Source organism: Camarhynchus parvulus, chromosome Z (assembly GCF_901933205.1).
Source record: "Camarhynchus parvulus chromosome Z, STF_HiC, whole genome shotgun sequence".
Classification (NCBI taxonomy): Eukaryota; Metazoa; Chordata; class Aves; order Passeriformes; family Thraupidae; genus Camarhynchus; species Camarhynchus parvulus.
This window is the reverse complement of record NC_044601.1, coordinates 6,275,915-6,296,718: the sequence shown is the minus strand read 5'-3', so window position 1 is coordinate 6,296,718 and position 20,804 is coordinate 6,275,915. Positions and strand designations below refer to the sequence as shown.

At 41.5% G+C, this 20,804-nt stretch overlaps 1 protein-coding gene across 7 annotated transcripts in view; it reads right to left on the bottom strand.

The window, feature by feature from the left end:
- Nucleotides 1-20,804, bottom strand: part of HAPLN1 (hyaluronan and proteoglycan link protein 1) — a 66,368-nt gene that overhangs the window by 15,581 nt on the left and 29,983 nt on the right. For all 7 annotated transcript variants that reach the window (XM_030968867.1, XM_030968863.1, XM_030968865.1 and 4 more), the window contains one exon: nucleotides 7,040-7,414. In XM_030968867.1, coding sequence (XP_030824727.1) covers nucleotides 7,040-7,414 — 375 coding nt within the window. The remainder of the gene's footprint in view (nucleotides 1-7,039; nucleotides 7,415-20,804) is intronic.

Genomic DNA, 20,804 nt, shown 5'->3' with positions numbered 1-20,804 from the left:
TTCATCAATTAGCTGGAGAGTCTGCTTCAGTTCTTTCCTTTTGTAAATCCTTTGTTAAAGGGCTTTTCTGTTATGTGATGTTCTGAACTGCAGTGTATGAATGTAATGTAACACAATGTGTGTTAAATTCAACTTCATAAACAAGACATTGAAGATATTTCCTATTTTTCTGGATTTCTGTTTTTCCTTCATCACATCTTTGTTAAAAAATATCCATTCCTCGTCAGTGCTAATGGATTGAAATATCACTGGGTATAATAAAAATTTAGCAAATTCAACAGGAACCCAAGCCTTTTTACTTTATTAGAAATCTAATACTTATTTTTTTTTCAGAACTACATTTCCCCAGACAACAGACTCCTTTTCCAGTACATGTGTTTGATTTGCATATACATTAGAAAAACACCCTACAAGTAGGAAAGATCAAGATATAAACTTACATACTTCTAAAACTGAGCAGCAACTAGTTGATAACTATTTAAACAGATTTGATTCCTTAAGGTTTCCAAAATCACTTTTCAAAAGGGGCTAAACTGTGCATGTAAATGTGTTACAAATCTGAGTTTGACAGTTTGGGATATAATGTTTTTATAATATAAATATGCACTAAACTGTAATATTAACTTTGGGCTATATCGGAGCAGACTGCATAGAAGCTGATTTTTTGCTGGAGTTCATCTGCAGTACAAGCCTGCAACTGATTAGCATTAATTTCACCCTGCAGCTGGGGTGGCCAGGGCTGGTTTTGCTGAGAAAAATGTACTGGGTATTTGCTTTGTGCAGCTTTGAATTTCCTTGCAATTTTGTTATTTTTTTTTCCTTCACTTCCTTATCAAACCTTGCTGAAATTCATAGTGAGAGCTCGATATTCATCTCGCCTTCCTTTTACACTTTAGCAGTGCTGATCTTTAGTTAATGGCAGGGCGTCTTCCTCAGTCCTGGACCTTACAAACCCATCAAAGTATAATCCATCCCATCTGTTCCTGAATGCACAAAAGCTGTCCTGAGGCTCCTTGCTGTTCCCAAAGCACAGGCTGAGCCTCAATTTCTGACTCCAGCCCCATGCTCTGCCACTAGACAAAACACCCGCTCCCAAACCTTAACAAATTCAGCTTAAAGAAAGGGAGGGAGGCAAAAAACTTCCAGCCTCAGAAGGTTAAAATCTGATTACCTTGTGGGAAGGCAGAGCCTTAGCTTGACCTTGGTGATTCCAATCCCTACCCATGTGGAGGCTGAGTGGGGATATTAATTTCCATTATAAGGAATCGCGGTGTGGCTGCTCTCCCAAATCCACGGTTCTCTGGAAAAGGTTCTGCCCCCAGGGAAGGACCTCCTTGCTCCCAAAAGAGACAGCAAGAGCCTGAGACACATCAGCTCAGCAGAGAATGAATCTGTCAGTGAGAAATGAGGGGATGCATGCACCTGTGACCAAGCAACTGCTGCTTGGAAAATGAATCCTCTAATGGAAATTGGGATTTCTACCAAAAATGGATGTATTATATATCCTCCTCACAGCAACACCAGTATTTCTACGGATTTCTCATTCAAGTGAGCAAATGTACAACTCTTCTCCACTTGCTGTGTTTTTTTGGGAGTGTGTTTGTTTTATTTGTATTTCAGTCTTATATGTACCCTCACATGAACCCCTAAAATTCAGTGCAAGTGAATTCACTTCACACACACTGTCATGGCAAGGAGCTGGAGCACTTACCCAGGGCAACAAGGTGAGGAAATAACCTCAGAAAGTTCAACCCCTGTAATGATTTATGGGTGTTAATTAAGCCAGCACCACGCACAATTAGCAGTTTCAAGAGTATTGACACATGGAAACAGAATAACACAAATTTCTGTTGATCCATATGGGGGAAAAAAAACCCAACTTTTTTTTCACAGCCAGTAAACAAGTAGGTTTTCTTAAGTTTTAGCCTAAACTGAAAAGTAAGTTTTCTCACAGCCAATGCAAACATAGGGCAACAGTAGGTTTTGCTATTTTACTGTGTTGTAGGGCACAGTTTGATGGTGGCAAGTTCATACACTCAGTGGCAAAATTTTCCTTGCTGGATTCCTAAAATTCCATAAAAACTGGTGAGCCCCTCATTTTCACAGAGTCTCCACCTCCATTTTCCTGCCTGTCAGAACTTTCAGGTGTCTGATCATCCAGCCACTGGCTGTCAATCTCAGGCATCAATCTCCCTAAAAATGAAACTCAACCCTGAAATATTGTCCCTCCAGCATCCCATAACTGTCAGTGGGGTTGCTGGCTTCTAACCAATAAAAACATATAAAATACACTGATCTGGCCCAGGGTAGATTATTCCCTTGTATTTCTACAGCCTTTATCAAAAATTTGGGGACCGTTGCCTTGCTCTTCTCTTCTTAGCTGAATTACTCCTAAATTTTTTTGACAGTTTCCTTTTGTGTCATCATTTTTCAGATAATTTTTTAAACTTTTTGTTTTATCTGCATCATTCAAGGACCATTTCTTGGAGCATGTGCAACCACAGCTCTGTCTGCAAGGCCCTGTCACAGAAGGAATTACATTGGTCTGCCATGGCTCACTCTTGACAGCCCCTCTTTGGTTTTTGTTCCAGGCACCCACAAAAAGTGTGTCCTATAAAATCAGCTTTTCAGAGAGTAGAACAGATCATCACACAGAGGATATTAGAAATATGTGGGTTTTTTTGGTGTGTGTATGGATGGAACAGCAACACACAGAAAAAACAAATATGATGTTATTAGGCTAAATCTGATTTCTCCTGCTCTTGAGAGCATGGAGTTGATTTCCTGTTGGTTTCAACTCTGAATTCCCCATTGCTTACATCCAGCTGAAGACCAAATGAACAGATTAAAAATGATTGTTTTGACAGTTTGAAAAAATTTGTTTACATGAAGCTTATGGATCTGCTTGAGCCATTTTGAACTAAAGAGTCTGGTTTTGAAAGAGATGCCTGTTTTTGTTTTTGTTTTTTTTTTTTCTTGGACCTAAAGGCCAACAAACCTCAAAGCAAGAACATGAATACTGGTGGTTTTTGGTTCTTGGAGGGCCACACAAAGAGTTAGGTTCTATCTAGAAGCTGCTTTCTACAGAGGCTTTTAATGATTTTACCCAGATCTTCAAATTCCCAGTAGCGTTGGATGTAAAAGTTAATTATTTTATAGCCTGTATTGCGAACTTATTGTGTTCAACTCTCACCTCTCTTTGAAGAGAGAAACTATTAAAATTTTATTTATTTATTTATTTATTTATTTAAAATAATAATTTATTTAATTATTTAAAATATTTAATTATTAAACAATAATTTAATTTGGTAAAATCCTGCCTCTGGCTGTTTAGCATTGCCCCACTTTCTCTGCCACCCCTGCCCTGGCTCTCCTGTGCCTGAGCAGCACCTGAGGGCTGGAGCCTGGGAGGCAAAACCCACAGACCTGGAGCAGTGAGATTCATCACAGTGCCAGGTATTCATGAGGAAATAAACTAGCAAAGCGCAAACATAAAGAAAATTTAGTGTAGGACTGTAAAAAGCTGCCGTAAATAAAATTTAATGTGAGCTGAGGATTCCTTTTTTTTGCTCACGACTCAGACAACAATATCTGGCTGCTGTCAGAGACCTTTTAATATATCAGGCTTTTGACTTTCAGGGCACTGAACAAAGAGTGTAAAACTCATGATCCATATTTTATGGCAGGAGGAGAGTAAGGCCATTTCAGAGAGAGATGGCTTTGGTGATGAGGTTGGTTCTCCATAAAGAATATTCTGCTTTTCTAAGTACTTGACACTTCTTGCTGAGCCCAGACCAACCCTGACCAGCCCTCAGGCCAGTCCTGCTACTTCAGGCTGAAAATCAGGACATGATTTAGGACATGAACAGATCCTAAAGCTGGTGGTTGTGGAAAACTGCAGTGGGTTCCAGGTCTGAGCTTTAGCTGGTGCTCAGAACAATCTCTCTGGTCTAGGGGAAAAAAATGCTGTGGTTCCCAATTAATAAAAATGAAGAAAGCATATCACAAAAATGTAAGGTATGTAACAAATTCAGACTGACTCTATCTTCAGAGTCTTTTTCCAAAGCTAAAAGTGCCCAGTTATTATGAATGGTTTATTTAATAACACCCCCAGGAGGCCTTTAAGGCTGGAAAAAATAAAATGCTATCACAGTGGGAGAAGAAAAAAGGTCCGTGGAGGTCAAGAATTTTGGTATTGATACAGGCCCATGGGTTTTGCACAGGGAGCCATCAGCTGCTTTGCACTGCTCTTGGGCATCCCTGGGTGTAAATGGCTTTTTCCTGCTGCCAATTAACATCCTTGAGGCCACCAACTCAGGACATCAGGCTGCTGATGCAAATCACTCCCACTGCGAGATTAACCTGATTATTTGTACCAGACTGTAGAATGTTGGGATGGGCTGATATATTTTAATTTTTGTCACAAATATTGTGGGTTTTTTCCCCTTCCCTGGTCTCTTCTGCTTTGCACAAATACACGAAATGGAAATTAATGCCAGAACTACATAAAGCTGCAAGGCTGTTGGAAAAATAAGCACAGGGCCATGCAAACAGAGGAATATATTCTATCAGTTATATATCTCCACTGTAATATTATTATATTTTAATACTTATCTTTTTATTAGGAAATTTCAGCGTGCCATAGACCCAGAATTACTGGGTTTAGGCAACACAAGTAGGGCTGGCACTGAGCTCTCACCACTCTTATCTTACTTGAAAAGTTACATTTTACCATGAGGTTTTGCAAAGAAAATGTTCTTTCCAGTTTAAGAAACACCACAATATCAGAAATTAATATTACACCTGTCCCATGTGTGACAAAAATCACTGAAAAATACATTGTTACTTATGTTAGCCAGACACTGGTTAAAATACATAAAATTTCATTTGAGAACAGGTTGGAACACACTTGGCTGAGGAAATATGATTCCTCCTCTACTTATGAATTTCCTTATTTTGGAGGAGGGACCCTGACTTTGTATCCAAGGCTGGTGCTGTATTACAAAACAGTGACAGTAAAAGAGGTAGAAAATTTCCTTTTTAAAAATAAATCTCCCTTGTGTTATTGCATAGAGCAAAGAAATGATTCCTCACTGCTTTCTCACTGCAGCTTTAATAATTCATTTAAATAATGAATTTCAGGGATGGACTTCTGCATGTGCACAACAATTTGTAACAAGCTTCAGGCAAACTTGCTCTGCTTCCACATCCCTCAGCATCTCCCCTTCCCAGGCACAGCAGGAAGCACTCACAGCACAATTCCCTTGCTTTTCACAGCAGAAAAATAACGAACTTTTGCTGCAGAGGACGCAAGAGCTGGGGCAGGTGGGGAGAGCTGATTCACTCAGGTAACTCTGAGCCTGCCAAGAGGAATTTTCTCCCTTCAGGGGCTGAGCAGCCCCTGCAGAGCCTGCCCCAGTGGAGGGGAGGCTGAACACATGAGAGTTTGTGGCCAGCAGAGAAAAATAAAGATTTTTATCCTCCAGCTGATTTCTGTCTTCATTCATAACTGCTTTAGAGAACTTAAGCGAAACATGTAAATGCCCAGTTCTCTTTATCTCATAAGTTTGGAAAGAACAGGGTTCATTCTTGTTAAAGATGAATTATGTGGGGTGGAACAACCTAAATGCACTACCCCACTGGCATGGAAACTGGGCAGGGTTTTCCTGCAATCCAAAAGGGAAGTTTCTGTGGCCTCCAGCCAGGAATCAAAGAATAGATGTCAAGAAGTAAAATAAGCCCTTTATGTTTTCTTGCTTCCAAGAACCCCTGAGACATTCTTATTGTGCAGGGCAGCTGTATCCTTTTTCCTTTTTCCTTTTCCTTCCCTTTTTCTTTACCCCTTTTCCTTTCTTTCTTTCTTTCTTGCTTGCTTTCCTTCTTTCTTTCTTTCCTCCTTTCCTCCTTTTCCATTTTATTTTCTGCTTTTCCTTTTCTCTTTTCCTTTTCTCCTTCTCCTTCTCTTTCCTCCTTTCTCCCTTTCTCTACTTTTCCCTTTTTCTCTTTTCCTCCTTTTTTTCTTTCTCCCCTTTTCCCCCACTTTCTCTTTCCCTCTTTTTTCTCTCTCTTTTTTTCTTTTTCCTCTCCCTTTCTCAGGATCCCTCTGGCATACACTTGCTGGTGAGTGTAAGTGTATGTGTGATATGTCCTCATGAAATTTTTGTTTATCTCTGTGTTCAATGCAGTGCTTTGGGAAAAAAAGAGAAAGGTTCAAACACTCTTTTACATGTATTGAAACTGATAAAATGTATCTGAATTGCATAAGAATTAAGGAAAGCTGAAATTTTGTCCTCTTTAAACCTGTTTCATTACTTTTTCACTCTACTGTTTTCAAGAATAATGCTGAAGAAAATGACTGGACCCTACATGTAGGAGTTGTCCTGGCAGACAATATAAAGATCTAATTTATCTAATTATAAGGCTGGAAAAATGCAAACCCACTGTCTCTGGATAACTACTGTAACTTTTTTTATCCTTACAAGAAGATTTGCATTTGCCTGATAATCTAAAATACCCCAAAGTTTTGTAAAATTACCATTGGGGGGGGAATTTTATACAATTTCACCTAGGTAAAAAGATGCAGCTGCTTCTGCAAAATGACAGGAGAAAATCAAAACCACATGGAACTCTCAACACTGTATTTGCTCATCCTTTCTTGGTTCCTCTTGCACCAGGTCTGGCTGGAATTTGGACACGCCATAGGCCAGCGTAAGTTACAGTAGCCATGACGATGTTCCAATTTATGATTGTTGTCAGGCCAGGATTCCCCAGAGCACAATGAATCCTGCTTCCTCAGCTTGCTGTTATCACTGATAACACGCAAAATCAGTGGTGACACACTCAGTGATAACACAAAATCAGAGATAAGACAAAATCAGAGATAAGAAAAAATCAGTGGTAACACAACATCGCCGATAACGCAACATCAGTGATAACGCAGTATTTGATGATGCAACATCAGCAGAAGGGAAAAAAAACCCCAGCAATTCCCTCACACCACATCAATCCCACTCAAGGCATGTCCCAGGGCGTCACTTACCTTCCAAATTGAGGGTCACCACTGCCGTGTCATCCTCCAGCCCCTCGATCACCTCGCACTTGTACCTGCCATAGTCCTCCAGCCTGATGTTGGTGATGACGAGCGAGGCATCATTCTCGCTGCTCTCTCGCAGGGACACCCTGCCCTGGTAGCCCCCGTAGCTCTTCCTGTGGTGCCCCATGGCCACGAACACATCCACCTCCTTGAGGTAATCGTAGGTGAGTTTGGTCCACTTGACGCGGATTCTGTGTGTTCCTGAGCTGGTGGCGGCAGAGGAGTGCTCGTGGTAGAATTTGCATGGCAGTGTCACGTTGCCACCACGGTGGGAGAAGATCTTGGCTTGCTCTGCTACCACCAGGAGACGGGGCCCGTTTTCTGTGGGATTTAAGGAGGAAAAGGTAAAAAAAACCAAAAAAACCAACACCCACTGTGGTGGTGTTTGCAGGGGTGCCGGGATGAGGGAAGAGATGAGAATCTTGACTCCGTGTTTCAGAAGGCTGATTTATTATTTTATGATAGATATTATATTAAAAGAAAATTATATGCTAAGACCATACTAAAAGAAAAGAGACATCAGAAAGCTAGCAAAAGGAAAGAAAAGGATGATAATAAAATCTTGTGACTGTTCACAGCCTTGACAACACGTGGCTGTCGTTGGTCATCAACTAAAAGCAATTCACATGGTGGGTAAACAATTCTCCACATTCCAAAGCAGCAAAACATGGAGAAGCTGAAGCTTCTCAGCTTCTCAGGAGAAAAGATCCTGGCAAAAGGATTTTTCATTAAATATGTCTGTGACAACCCTCTCTCCAAGAATTGGTTTGCAGTCTTCCTTTTACACAATGGGTGTGGTCAATGCTGTTGGTATCTCAAGTTTTAGTTTTTATATTTTTCAGATTCTGTGCTGCTTTAGTGTGTAGCTCAGAGCTTCATGTTTAGTGTTAGCAAGTTCTCCTCCCAGGGTAGGGAGGAAAAGGAAAACAATTCCTTGGACTTGTTTTTTCCTTTTCCTTGGAAATGGAAAACAATTCCTTTTCCAGCTTGACCAAAGACAACAGTTACAAGCTCCTGGCCCAAAAATTATTAACTACAGTAAATTGAAGAGAGAAAAACAATGGTGGGACTTCATGGGCTAAAGCCATAATTGGATAATGAACCCCAATATGCAAATAGAGCAGAACTGATCAAAGTGAGAGACCCTGTGAGCACTCGTGCATTTTGGGGCCATTTTGGTTCATCTTGGGTGCAGCCCTGGCTGGGCTCTTGTGCTGCCCAAGGTGCATCCATGGAGGAGATCCTTTAGATAAATCCCTGCTTTAGTCTTTAGCTCTGTCCAGCCTCTGTTCTAGGTCAGCCTTCACCAGCTGCATCTGCAGGATCACCACCCTGCAATCATTTTGGACCTATTCAGTAACAAGGTTTATAAACCAGTTGTAAATAAGTATTTGTCATTATTATTTAATTATGATAATAAAACATTGAAAATTGTAATATGTATTACATATTCTTATTTATTATTTAATTATTTGTGCACAAAGCATCTCAGTGCCCCTCACACAGGCAGAGACCATCCTATACTCATGAAGAGGGAGTTGTATAAATAGATTTACAGAGTTCTATTGCTGATGAATGAATGCCATAAAAGGCTCCAAAACACATTCCCATATTTTTCTTGTTCAAGAGTTGTATATCAATGCTTTATTTTTCATTTTCATAATTCAATTTTTCTGGAGGGATTCGGCTTATTCAGGCAGCAGCACACAAAGCTCCTCACAGTCTGGGATGCAGAGAATCCCACTCACAAAGCAGAAAAACCATTAATGCATCAAACAGCATTATTTATACTGACATGAAAAGTGTCAGCAAAATACTAAAGTAGCTATTTTAGGCATTTGTATTTGTATTTTTTTCTAACTTTTGCATGTAAATTCCTCTTCTGACCAGAGTAAGGAAGTCCAGTTACTCTTCAAACGTGAAATCTGCTCCTCTGCTATCCACCCTCTTCATCATCCCAATGTGGTTTTTTTTTTTTTTTGACCTCCTTAAAACTTTGTCTTTTATATTTTGATCTCACTTTTCATGCAAACCTGTATGTGACTGCCTGTCTCCTCTCCTCCTCACCCCAGCTTTTCTTCCCTCTAGCAGCAGATGTTGCCCTGTGAAATAATTTTGCTTAGGACAGTCAGCTGGGGCAGGTGCTCTCTTCCAGCCCTGAATCTCTGGGGATTTCACAGGCTGTGCTGCCTTGGGAAAACCCTGGGAAATGCAGATTTCATGTACTAGTCAGCAGACGTACCCAAAAGTGAGAGTTTTGCCTCATTTCAGTACCTCTTGCCTCATTCCTCAGGCGAAGTTTGCAAAACTGGCTGAGCAAGCTCAGCACTCCTGTTGGGCATTTTGTCCTTGACCTCTGAGATAGTGACCAAAACCCCCCCAAAAATCACCAGCTTGCTGGGAAAGCACCACCAACCTCCCTCTGCACTCACAGGCTGTGAAAAGAGACTTTGCAACCCCCTGTGCATGTTCAGCAGGTCGATGTGGCGGCCCAAAATTGCGATTCCCCACTCTGAGGCTCGGCCTGGCTCCCTCTCAATGCAGCAAAAGCTGTGGGTGAGCTCCTAAAAAACCACAGAGGCTGCTGAGAGGGTGGCCCTGTGAAGGCTGGCAGCAATTTTCTGTGATGGTTCAGACAAAACGGATGAAAAAATGTCATCGGCCAGGGAGATGTGGGTGGCTGGAGGAGGGAAGGACTGGGATGGATGCGGAGCGTCTATCCCACCCCTCCAGCTGTCTGTCCACAGCACTGCAGGAATCTGTGGTGTGTCCACAGCATGAGGGGCATGCAGGGAGACTTTTGGATCCCTCCAGACAGTCCCAGGCTTCTGAGGCCTGGTGACAGATCTGTGGTTAAAGGAAATATCTGCCCAAACTGCAGCCTCAGCTGGATTTCCCCCTCTGCTCACTACTGCACTGAGCTGCGCCCCAGGGAATGCAGGATTCTGTGTTTATGCAAACACAAAATGAGGGTGGTAATTGCAAAGACAGGTTTGCTGAGTGCAAATGTGCATCTGCTTGGGGAAAACAGGTATCCCAAACGTACAGCTCCTGGTTGGGAGGTGCTGTGTCCAGAGCATGGCTGTTCCCTGCACAGGTCAGGGCTCCAGCTTCCTCAAAAATGGACAAATTTGAGTGCTGCAAGGTGTTTTGCCAGGGTGAGAGACCTTCCTGCCTGGTGAAAAAACAAAGCTGCAGAGCAGGTTGCCTACAGCCCCTTTTAAATGATGTTCTTTTTCACTGCCCTCCTTTCCAGAGGCTCAGGGATGCTCCAATAATCCATTCCTGAGGAGAGCATCCGAGGAGAGAGGTGATCTGAGGCAAGGCACCATGGAAAGCTTTACCAGCAGTTTCCACAGGAGGAGGAGGAGGAGGAGGAGAAGGAGGAAAGTGAAGACAGCCAGCACAGTTTGTCTGCAAATTTTCCTGTTTCCTTTGGGGACAAAGACGTTCCACAGCGCTCTGTCCACCTTGGGAGGAGAAATGTTATGCTTTGGGGTGGTTATTACCAAGAAATCTGACTCAGAGCTCAGCTATGTTGGGCTTTTAATACTGAAATAGTCAAGTTAATAAATATTTAGCAGAAAGGGCTGGGAGGCTGTGACTCAAGGCTGTTAATACTCACTCTTTCTAACAACTGTGGCTGTGCCAGCAGGGCCTGGAGGCTTTCCCAGAGCACTGTCACCTCTGACTCCAGCAGCAGCACCCTAATTTGGGGATGTTCCTCCCTGCTGGCTGCCTTCCGCCTCCTCTGGCGCTCTGCAGCAGCCACGAGCTGGTCTGAGTAGGTGTAGAGAGACAGAGGGGATGGTAGCATGGGAAGGGAAAAAGGAAAGGGAAAAGGAAAGGAAAAAAAAGGAAAGGAAAAAGGGAAAAAAAAGGAAAGGCAAGAGGAAAGAAAAGAGGAAGGGAAAGAGGAAAGGAAAGAGGAAAGGAAAAAAAGGAGAAAGGAAAGGGGAAAGGAAAGGGGAAAGGAAAGGGGAAAGGGAAGGGAAGTTCAGGGAAGTTCAGGGAAGTTCAGGGAAGGGAAGGGAAGGGAAGGAAAGGAAAGGAAAGGAAAGGAAAGGAAAGGAAAGGAAAGGAAAGGAAAGGAAAGGAAAGGAAAAGGAAAGGAAAGGAAAGGAAAGGAAAGGAAAGGAAAGGAAAGGAAAGGAAAGGAAAGGAAAGGAAAGGAAAGGAAAGGAAAGGAAAGGAAAGGAAAGGAAAGGAAAGGAAAGGAAAGGAGAAAAGGCAAAGGAAGAGGAAAAGGAAAAGGAAAAGGAAAATATGTTTATTCTCAGCCTGGAATATCTCTTTTGACCCTGGAGGTTCCAAGGGAGATGTGACACCTGAAATGTGCCTCCACTCACAAGTTTTGCAAAAGCCAGCTCTCTTTTTACAGAAAATGGGATGATGTGCCCTTCTCACTGGAAAGACAGTGAGGCAGAAAATGACATTACTGCTGCTGCTTCTCCCAGATCTGGGAGAGGAGGAAGGATCCCTGGCTTTCGAGGAGAAGTAGAAGTCAGGCTGGGGAATGAGGCACAGCATGGGCTACAAGACATGAGGGCAGCAGGGACTTGGGATTGAAAATGAGATGACAGGGGTTTGGCAAGAGGCCTGAGGTCTTCATTATCCAGTAGCCAGTGAGAGCCAGGGCCAAATCTACCTAAACTGAACATTTTTGGGACTGTGGGGCAATGAATGGTCTCGCTCCTGCTGGAGCTGATAAATTAAGAAAACACCCAAACCCCCAAGAAACCAAAAAGAGAGCAAAGCAGAATTCCTTCATTTAAAATATGCAACTGTCTCTGGTTTTACTGTTGTGAAACTCAGCTCAAATGAGCAATGCATTCTTCTTCCTGGGTTATGTTAGTGAAACAAAGACTGATCTGTTGTGAAACAGTGATGGGAGATGGAGGAACCACGGGTTTGAAGGGTGGTGGCTCCCTGGCTGCTCTCCTCATGGGCATTCTGGCAAGGCTGGTCCTTGTAAATAAAATTATTTATTTCTCTGAATGGCAGGAATATCTGGAAGGTGCCTGCAAGAAGGAAACAGGATGGGACACCCAGGTGTAGTCACTTGAGGAAGAAAACACATTTTCACCAGAACTGCTTCCTTCAGAAATGCCATCAGAGAACTTGTGAGGTGAACAGCCAAACAGCTGTGAACTCTGAAACCCCTGGATTAGGGAGGGTTTGACCCTCATTGAGGAGCTGTCCTTGCAAACAGCACAATCTGGATCTTGGCTGGGGACAAGGCAGCTCAGGTGTGCCCCTCCTGAGCCTCAGATGGTGCAGCTCCCAGCTGCTCCTTCTGCTGGGCACAGAGGTGGCAACACCCTGGTGGCTGCCTCTGGATGTGGGAATCCACAAAATCAAAGGGTTTTTGGGAAAGCTGCAAAAGGCTCAGAGACAGCAGAACTGGGATTGGAGCTAAGCACCAGCCGTGAGATTGGTCAGCAGAAAAATTATGTAAAAAGCGGAAAAGCAAGGGCAAATAGAGCAATGGTCTGTGTATTAATGCTTGCCTAGAATAACTCCCTAAGCTACAGAAAGTTTATCTAGCAAGATATTAGGAAGTTTGAAGCTTAATAATGGAGCTCTGTGTGTTGTGTTTGAAGGCTCACAAGCAGGTATTGCATTTGAAATAAGCAAGCATTGTTTAACCACAGGTACCTGTGCTTACAGTGGTTGGACAGAACTACTGTCAATATAGAATAGATACTGTACAGATATAAATACTGTCAGTGTGCTTTTGCTTTGTGTGATTGGGCAAAAAACTCATCAAGTGAGTTGTGCCATTGAGTTCTGTGTCTGCTGCCTGGGATGTGAGCTGCTGGCAGCTTCCCATTGTCATCACCATGGAATGAGAGTGATGCTGGAAAATCAAACAGCTCAAGGCACCTTCCACAGCAGCCCTGTCCTGTTTGGGATTTGTACACAGACCCCAGCCAGCGATATCTGGACTCAGCTGCAAGGGCAGCATTGGGATGAGAAAGATTTCCCAGGTGGGGCTTTCCACCCTTCCAGGCACATTTTGCATGGTCAGGCTGGCAGCAGCCGAGCTGTTAGTACAGACCCAGACCCCACTGGTGACTAATTTGCAGCATTTTTTCCACTCCTGCTTCTCTGCTGCTGATTCTGACAGATTGTGGCCTTTTGCTAATCCTCTTGGAGCACTTAGAAGGATGACCAGGGCAGCACAGGGAACAGAGCTGGTCCAGGACAGAACACGACTCTGGGAGCTGCTTTCCCCAAGCTGTAGGGAAAGGCTGCCTGACAGAAATCAAAACTCACTCAAAAAGTTGATTTTTGGGCTGGCTTTGCTGTATCTCAGCGCTGCCAAATCTGGTATGAGCTGCAAGGGAAAGGATGTTTTGCTACCTTAAATGAAAAGGCACAGGCTGAGCACCTGTTCTGTCATCCTCATCCTCCTCATCCTCCTCTCTGCCTCCCCAGCCTGAGAGCTGCTCAATGAGCTCTCCTGCTCTGGTGGTCATTGCTTTCTCCGTTTCTAGCCCTGGTGTTGGCCAGTGTGATGCCCATTCCAAGGACAGCATGGGGAATTTGCTCTGTTGGAGCTCTCACTTCACCCTCACCTGCTGCCTTATTGGCTTAGCTCCAAATTTTACTGCTGGACATGTTTTAAGGGTTTTTTTGTCATTTTAGTTGTGGACTGATTGTTGGGTTGTCTTGTGATATTTTGGTTTTTTTGTGTGTGTGTGTGTTTGTTTTCTGTTTGGTTGGTTGGTTTTTTTTTGTGTTTTGGGTTGTTTTTGGTTTTTTTGTTGTTGTTTCTTTGTTGATTTTGTTTTCTTTTTTGTTTTGGTTTTGTTTTTGTTTTTTAGGTTTTTTTGTTTGTGCAGTTTTTTGGTTTTTGCTTATTTTTAATGGGTTTTTTGGTGTTTTTGTTTGAGGAGTTTTTTGGTTTTTGGTTTTTTTAATGTTTTTGGTTGGGTTTTTTGTTTTTGGTTTTTGGGGCTTTTTTGGTTTTTTTTTGTTTTGTTTTGTTGGTTTTGGTTTTGGTTTTGGGGTTTTTTTTTGCCTCTTTTTTGGTGTGTTTTAACTATACTTTTGCTGAGGGGTTTTCTCCTGGTTTCCTTTTCTTATTCTCCTCCCTTAACTGGGTTCTGCACACCAGAAGGATGGCAAGCCAGGCTTGGAGGGGGCCAAGAACAGAGTGTGGGGCAGAGAGGATGAGTCACACCACAACCCTTGGCAAACACCTTTATCTGCTTTATCCACCAGGAGTATCCACTGTCTTATGCTGAGCTGGCCACAGAAATTGATTATTCCAGCATTTTCATGGAATGCCTCACAGTGGAGGAAAATATGTGCATTTTTACAGACAGGAAAAACAAAATCATAACCCACCAAGATGGCGTTACAGAAGTGTTTTGTCAGATAAATTAATGTATTTCCTAAATGTTCCACATTGTTATCAAGCCCCTAGCTTAATATCATCCTGTGCCATTATGTTTTAAATAAACAGAGTTGTTGCTGGCTTTCCTGTAGGGTTTACAGGGATTTGAGCTCATGCTAAAATATCCTCACTCTTCCCACAGCAGTGGCTAGATGCTACCCTCAATTTTTTAAAATCTAAAATGTTACTTAAAATTAATAAATATTTTCTGTGACAACAATGGTTCCAGTTTTCTATAATATGTAGAGGAGTGCATAATTGATGAACTCTTATATGGGTGTATCACTCAAAGAATACTGAGGAAAAACATGAGGGAGAATCACACACACATTTGGCACATAGTGCACATTTTTTCTATATGTATTTTAACTAATTACCTTTTTCCTTCTGCTTTTGGGAAAAAAAAATATAAAATCTTTTATATATCATCTGCAGGACTGGTAAAATACGGGGGTTTTTTCTGGCTCAAGAACTAATGCAGTTTTGCTGTGTCATGAGAAAGAAAAGGCAAAGATCCATCTCCCGTGTTCCTGCCTCTAAAGAGACAGCATGGAACACCCCCAACACATTTTTAAGTTTTGATATAAAACTGATAAGAGAAATGCTAGATAAATCTTATTTAGAAGCTTCAGTTTCCAAATAATAGTACAGCTCAAAATACCTGGTTCATATATGACAGAGAAGAAATCTGTCTTTGTAACAAAGGCTGAGATAAAACATTTTTCTGCTGATTCCATCTCCTCATCTTGGAGAGGGAATTGTTAAAGAGGACATAGTAACACAGGTTTAGGTTTCTAGGAGACTTAAGAGCACATAAAACCATCAGGGAAATAACAAACTTCATCTCTCCTAAATTATTGTCTTAAATAACTTCTAAGTGTGTTTTGCTTGGGTGTAGATAAATTTCATGGAGATCAGGTGTCACAGAGCAGAGCAGAGCAGAAATCAAGGCAAAGTCTCTGCTCTCCTTCCTCACAGAAGTAAATCTTCATGGGTGGCATGAGGACTGTTTGACAAAACCAAAATATTACACAGAAACTGCATTGAGCCCTTCCAGTCCCTTAATCACCCCCAAATGCTATTTATAAATATGGAATTCCACTGACATAACCAGCAAAGGGAAATTAATGATTTAAATTCATGTTCCACGTGAACCCTTGTGTTTCTGCAATTATATTTTTTTAATAACTCAAATAACCTGGCACCCATAAGTTAAGGTCTGTTCCAGAAGATGCTGCCCAGGATGCCTTCAAGGAGAGAGCACACTTCTGTTTTAATTTTTGTTTTTGGTTTTTGTATTTTGGTTTTTTTGGTGGGTTTTTTTTTGTGTGTGTGTGTGGAATTTCTGGAGGTGGAATTTCTGCTCTCTGCTGACTTTTCTATCCCCTGCAGTTGCACCAGGCCATGACCTGAGGAGGGAAGCAGGTTGTGTGGAAATCAAAGAAAAAGCTTTGATTTTGTAGAAATAAAAGAAAATTGCAACAAGAGACAGGAAAATGCATCGTGGCATGATCAAAATTATTCTGAATGGCAAAACAAAAGGGCAAGGAAAAAAAAAAAACCACAACAAAAAAGAGCCAGACATAAAGCCGAAAACACAAAGGCAAGGAAATGGAAAGAAATGTCAGTGTCATGGAAAATGGAAACATGCAGAAAGGTGGAAAGAAGGAAAGAAGGCAAAAGTAAAATGGGAAAGGATGAAGATAATCAAGATTATCTTGAGGAGATAAGAAATAAATTAAGAGGTCAGATAAGCAGTGCATTTAATCTTTTATCATGTTTTTGACTGGTCCAGAAACTCTGTTCAGATTCTTACTCTCTGTTGGTGCTGATTTGATTTGAAGGAAAAGAAGTGGACTGTAAATAAAAATCATTATACTGGAGAATAAGTTGGTCAAAGATTTCCCCTGCTTTTGTTATTGGTTAATTGATTTAACACATTTGTGTGTGCTTAGGTTTTTGTTGTTGCTTGTTTGCTCCAATTGGGCAGCATTAAAAAGTTTTCTGTTCGTTCCTTGTTGAAATATTTTTGGGTATGCACAAATAAATCTGTGCAGGGATCTTGATAGGCAAAGGGGTGCATACCTGCAGCTCTAACACAGCAAAATGAATCAATATGAATATGAATTTCTTACGTTCAGAGGAAAGCTAAAATGTTAAATTTGATGCTCCATGAACCAAATTTTGTGTTCCCATCTCTGCCTTTTCTTGTGCTTCTACAACCTGAACAAACTGGAATTGTGTTAAAGGTTTGGCTCTCTTTGGGTAATTAATTCAGGAATTACTGTGGTGGCTTAATCAATTTTGATTATTTTTCAGAGTAGCTACACCCAGGGGAGTGCCTGTATATTTTGGATAATTTATCTCTGAGGGGAGTTCTGTCTTTTTTGGATAATGGGTCAGTGGACAGCACCACGAGCAGCGCAGGGAGATGGACAAAATGAGCACTGAAAGGAGCCACCCTCTCTCAAAACTCAGGGAGACTTTGCAGGTGGTTCAGGAGAAAAATCTGAGTTTCTAATTACCTTGCTGCGCTGGGGAAATGTTGTTTTCTTGTGGATGTCCATGTGGTGTGGAGATGCTTCAGTCCCATTTTTACACTCCCCAGACTATTTCATTTATGGTTGTGGCTTTTTCTGAAGAGTGAAACTGGTGTCTCCCTGAGGCACATGGGGTTTTTCTGGGGTGTGGAGTTTCTGGGGTTTTTATTTTTTTATCCCCAAAAGTGAGACTGGAATGACAAACTGTGAGAGGAAGGGGATAGGGTCAAGCAGCCTGGATAAAAGAGCAAAACCATGAAATCCACCACAGGATTCAGCAAAGAATAAAGCAGCAGAAGACATGAAATATAAATTTTTCATACAAAATATAAATTTTATAAATTGATGAATTTTCTACATAGTGGAATAAAACCAAAGGAGAAAAAAATAATTAAAAAAGCAACTGGGACAGAGGAAATAAGTTGAAAAAACTGTGAAAAGTAGGGAGGTAAAACTATCTTGCAGTTGTTTAAGTTGTGGCTTAAGCCCAAATTAACTGTATTAACCAACAAGGAGAGAACCAAGAGCTAGAACTGACATTGTCAGCAGAGCTGCTGATGAAACCAGCAAATCATTTCTAGAGAAGAAATGAAATATTTAAAAGAGAACATGGACACAGAACTATGTCTGCTGCAGTGTTAGAGACTGGGAAAGTGTTTAGTAAAAATAAACAAAATTCTCTTTTCCAGAGAGTGGACATCTGAAAGGCAGAGCTCTGTGTCTTTGAAGGCAAAGTATAATTGCAGAACAATAACAATTTATGAAACACTGTTTGTTCTGGTAGACAAATATTGAGTTTGAGGGGGGTGTCAGGAGATTTTACACTGATGGAGGGGCAGAAAATTGGGGCACCCAGACCCACTGGCACTGCTGTGGCCTCACCTGTCACTTTAGGACAGTACCTAAAGTGTTTCTGGACAGCAGCAAAATAACAAATTCATGTAAAGGAAGTAATTAAACCATGAACCAGTTAATTAGCCTGACCTCAGCAACAAACAGGACTTTAGAGGTAAGTTTTTTAACAATTTGGGAGGTAAGTTTTTGAGCAACAGGAATAGAGGCAGTACTAGAAAGAGGGATAAGGTTAAGCAGATATTTGCCAAAGAAAGTCAGAGCAATCTGATATCAGGTATGTAACAAAAACAAATGTATAAGGCTGAGGAATGTGATGTATCATTTGCTTGGAGCTTAGGGAGTTGAATGATGTGGAAAAAATATATATAAAAAGGCCAGTGAACTGCCTTCAGTACAATTTCTCTAATATTTCCACTAATTTTATCTTGTAAAGTAATTGTGACTTTTGGATAAATAAAATTTTCACGTGGCTCATTAAGCAGCACTGAGGGGAGAAGAGTGCATTTGAAACATTTGAAGAAAGAAGGGTGGAAAAAGTAGTATAACATTTAATGCTGAACGCAAAACTCAGCTTTTTGAGGTCTAGGATGAAAAATTATTGATACAGAGCTTGTAGTTGTTCATTTCAAGTGGCAGTGAGGGAGACTGACTGCTAAATTCTGTCTATCACCACAGACTATTGATCAGCACTGCAGCTCAGCTGGGAGCAGCAAATTTGATCCAAGGACTGAAGAACCAAGCATGGAAACTGGAAAACAGAAATGCTGAGGCCAAATGAGGATTTTATCTGGAATAAAATAAATTTTTATCTGGAATAAAGTCCGGGCTGGATGCACTCAGGGAGTAAGAATTCAGAACAAGTGTAAAGATGAAATCCTGATATTAACAGGTTGCAATATCCAATTAGGACAGAAATCAGGAGATGATACACTTGGAGAAGAATTTGAAGAAACACACTCAAATGGTAGCAGTGGGGATATGGTGTTATTGATGTTCTAAAGTGAACCTCAAGGAAGAGAAAATATTATTGGAAGCCAAAGAATAGCAGCTTTAGAAGAATAAGACCATAAAATAAATGTGGAGGATTAGGAGGGTGTTTTCCATGTCAGAAAAGTAGGGTGCAGAACCCTTCTGCAGTAAGAAGACCTGAAACCCAGCTTTTCAACAAACGAAACTGAGCCTACAGGAGATCACATGATGTAAAGAATGGGGAATATAACACAGTTTCCTTCTCTGCCTCAGGAAATCCCTTTCACACCTTCTGTAATTCCAAGGCATTCCCAGGCAGGCAACCCTGGCAGAGTTTAGCCACATATCTCCTGGATTTCAGCTGTGGAGAGGGATGCTGGATTTTGTTAATGTGATTAAAAACACCTGCACATCTTCTACAGTGTTCTCTGATCCCATCTCCAGGTGTAGATTTTCTTATAATTTTAATTTTTTTTTTTTCCCAGCACTGGGAAGAGATGGATCCCAGCCCTGGTGGGGTTCCACAATGCAGAGAGGAATGGCAAAAATCAGAAGCAGAAATGCCACATCCCCAGCAGTTCCACTCCCTTTGATTTGTGGTCTGCCTGTGCATTTCAGAGCCTGAACCAGCTGGAGGAGAGGGCTTGTGGTAGAGCTCAAATTTAAATCTTTATCCAGCTCTCCTTCAAGGAATAAACTCTTGAGGTACAGGTGAGTTTTCACAGGGAGGGAGAAGGGCTCACCTGGAAACTTCTGTCTGCTTTGAACTGGTTGGGTTAGTGACAATTGACATGCATGACTCCTGAATTACACTAAAGTGCTGGATATCACACTAATTTCATTTTCCAAAAAAGTCAAGCTCAGAGACAAAAATCTGCATTACAGAAGGAAAGGTGAAATATGTGTTTATTAGACATCGATGTCTGATTTGAAATTTGCCCTGGCAAACAAGTAAAATGAAGATCTATCACTCAGAGCAGTGATAGATCCTCATTTTACATTTGACAACACATTCCTTTGACCTTCATCCTCAGAGGGAGAGCAGCTGTCTGCTACTCCTTGCCTGACCTTGACAATCCCTGTTTTAATACGTGCAGGGTGCCTTTAACTTCTCTGCCTCTCCTGTGAACTCCTGAACGTTCAGCCCTTCCTGGTACCCTGCTCTAGCCTGGTAATTAATATTTACACAAACAGCACGATTTTCTGGCTGTTGAGAGAAATAAATCAAACTTTAAAAAGAGAGGGGGGGCGAGAGAGAGACAGTGAGAGAGGAGGGGCAGTAATTCTGCATTCCTTAATTTTGCAAACTTAATTTTAGCCAGGCTCAGGGAAGGTAGCGGTGAAAGCAGGAGAATCCCTGTTCATTCTGCCTGTCCTTACTGCACAAACCCCTGATTTTTCTCGTGCAGGATAACCCTCAAGGACTGAAGCTGGGACTGGAAAAACTGCTGCATTGTGCTGCAGGCTCAAATCCTGCCACAGCTATAATCTCTGGGACTCAAACAGGATTTTGCAGAAGGCCAGAATAATATTTAGTGTGAATTAAAGGTATGAGGAAAGGCACATTTCTTTCAGGGTAAGTTGCATCTTTTATTTTTTTTAACCGGTTTACATTGCCCAGTTATGATCTCTGATGTGCTGAGCCTTTTTAAATGAACCACAGCCTTAAATATCTGAGCTGTGGAGAGCTGTGTATGGTATTTGATTCTTAAAATCAAATCTATTCTACAATAAACTGAAGTATTTCAACCCACTGCAGTTGTTCGTTACTTTAGGATGCATGCTTTTTCTCTTTGTCTCTAATCATGCTGTCCTTTACTCACTAACCTTTGCAAGGTTGTGAATAAGTGCTATTAAACAGTGCAACTTTCTCTTTTTGACTTTTCTTAGGAGAAATAATAATGCAACAGAACCAGAAAAGAAAACATTTGGTCAGCAGCAA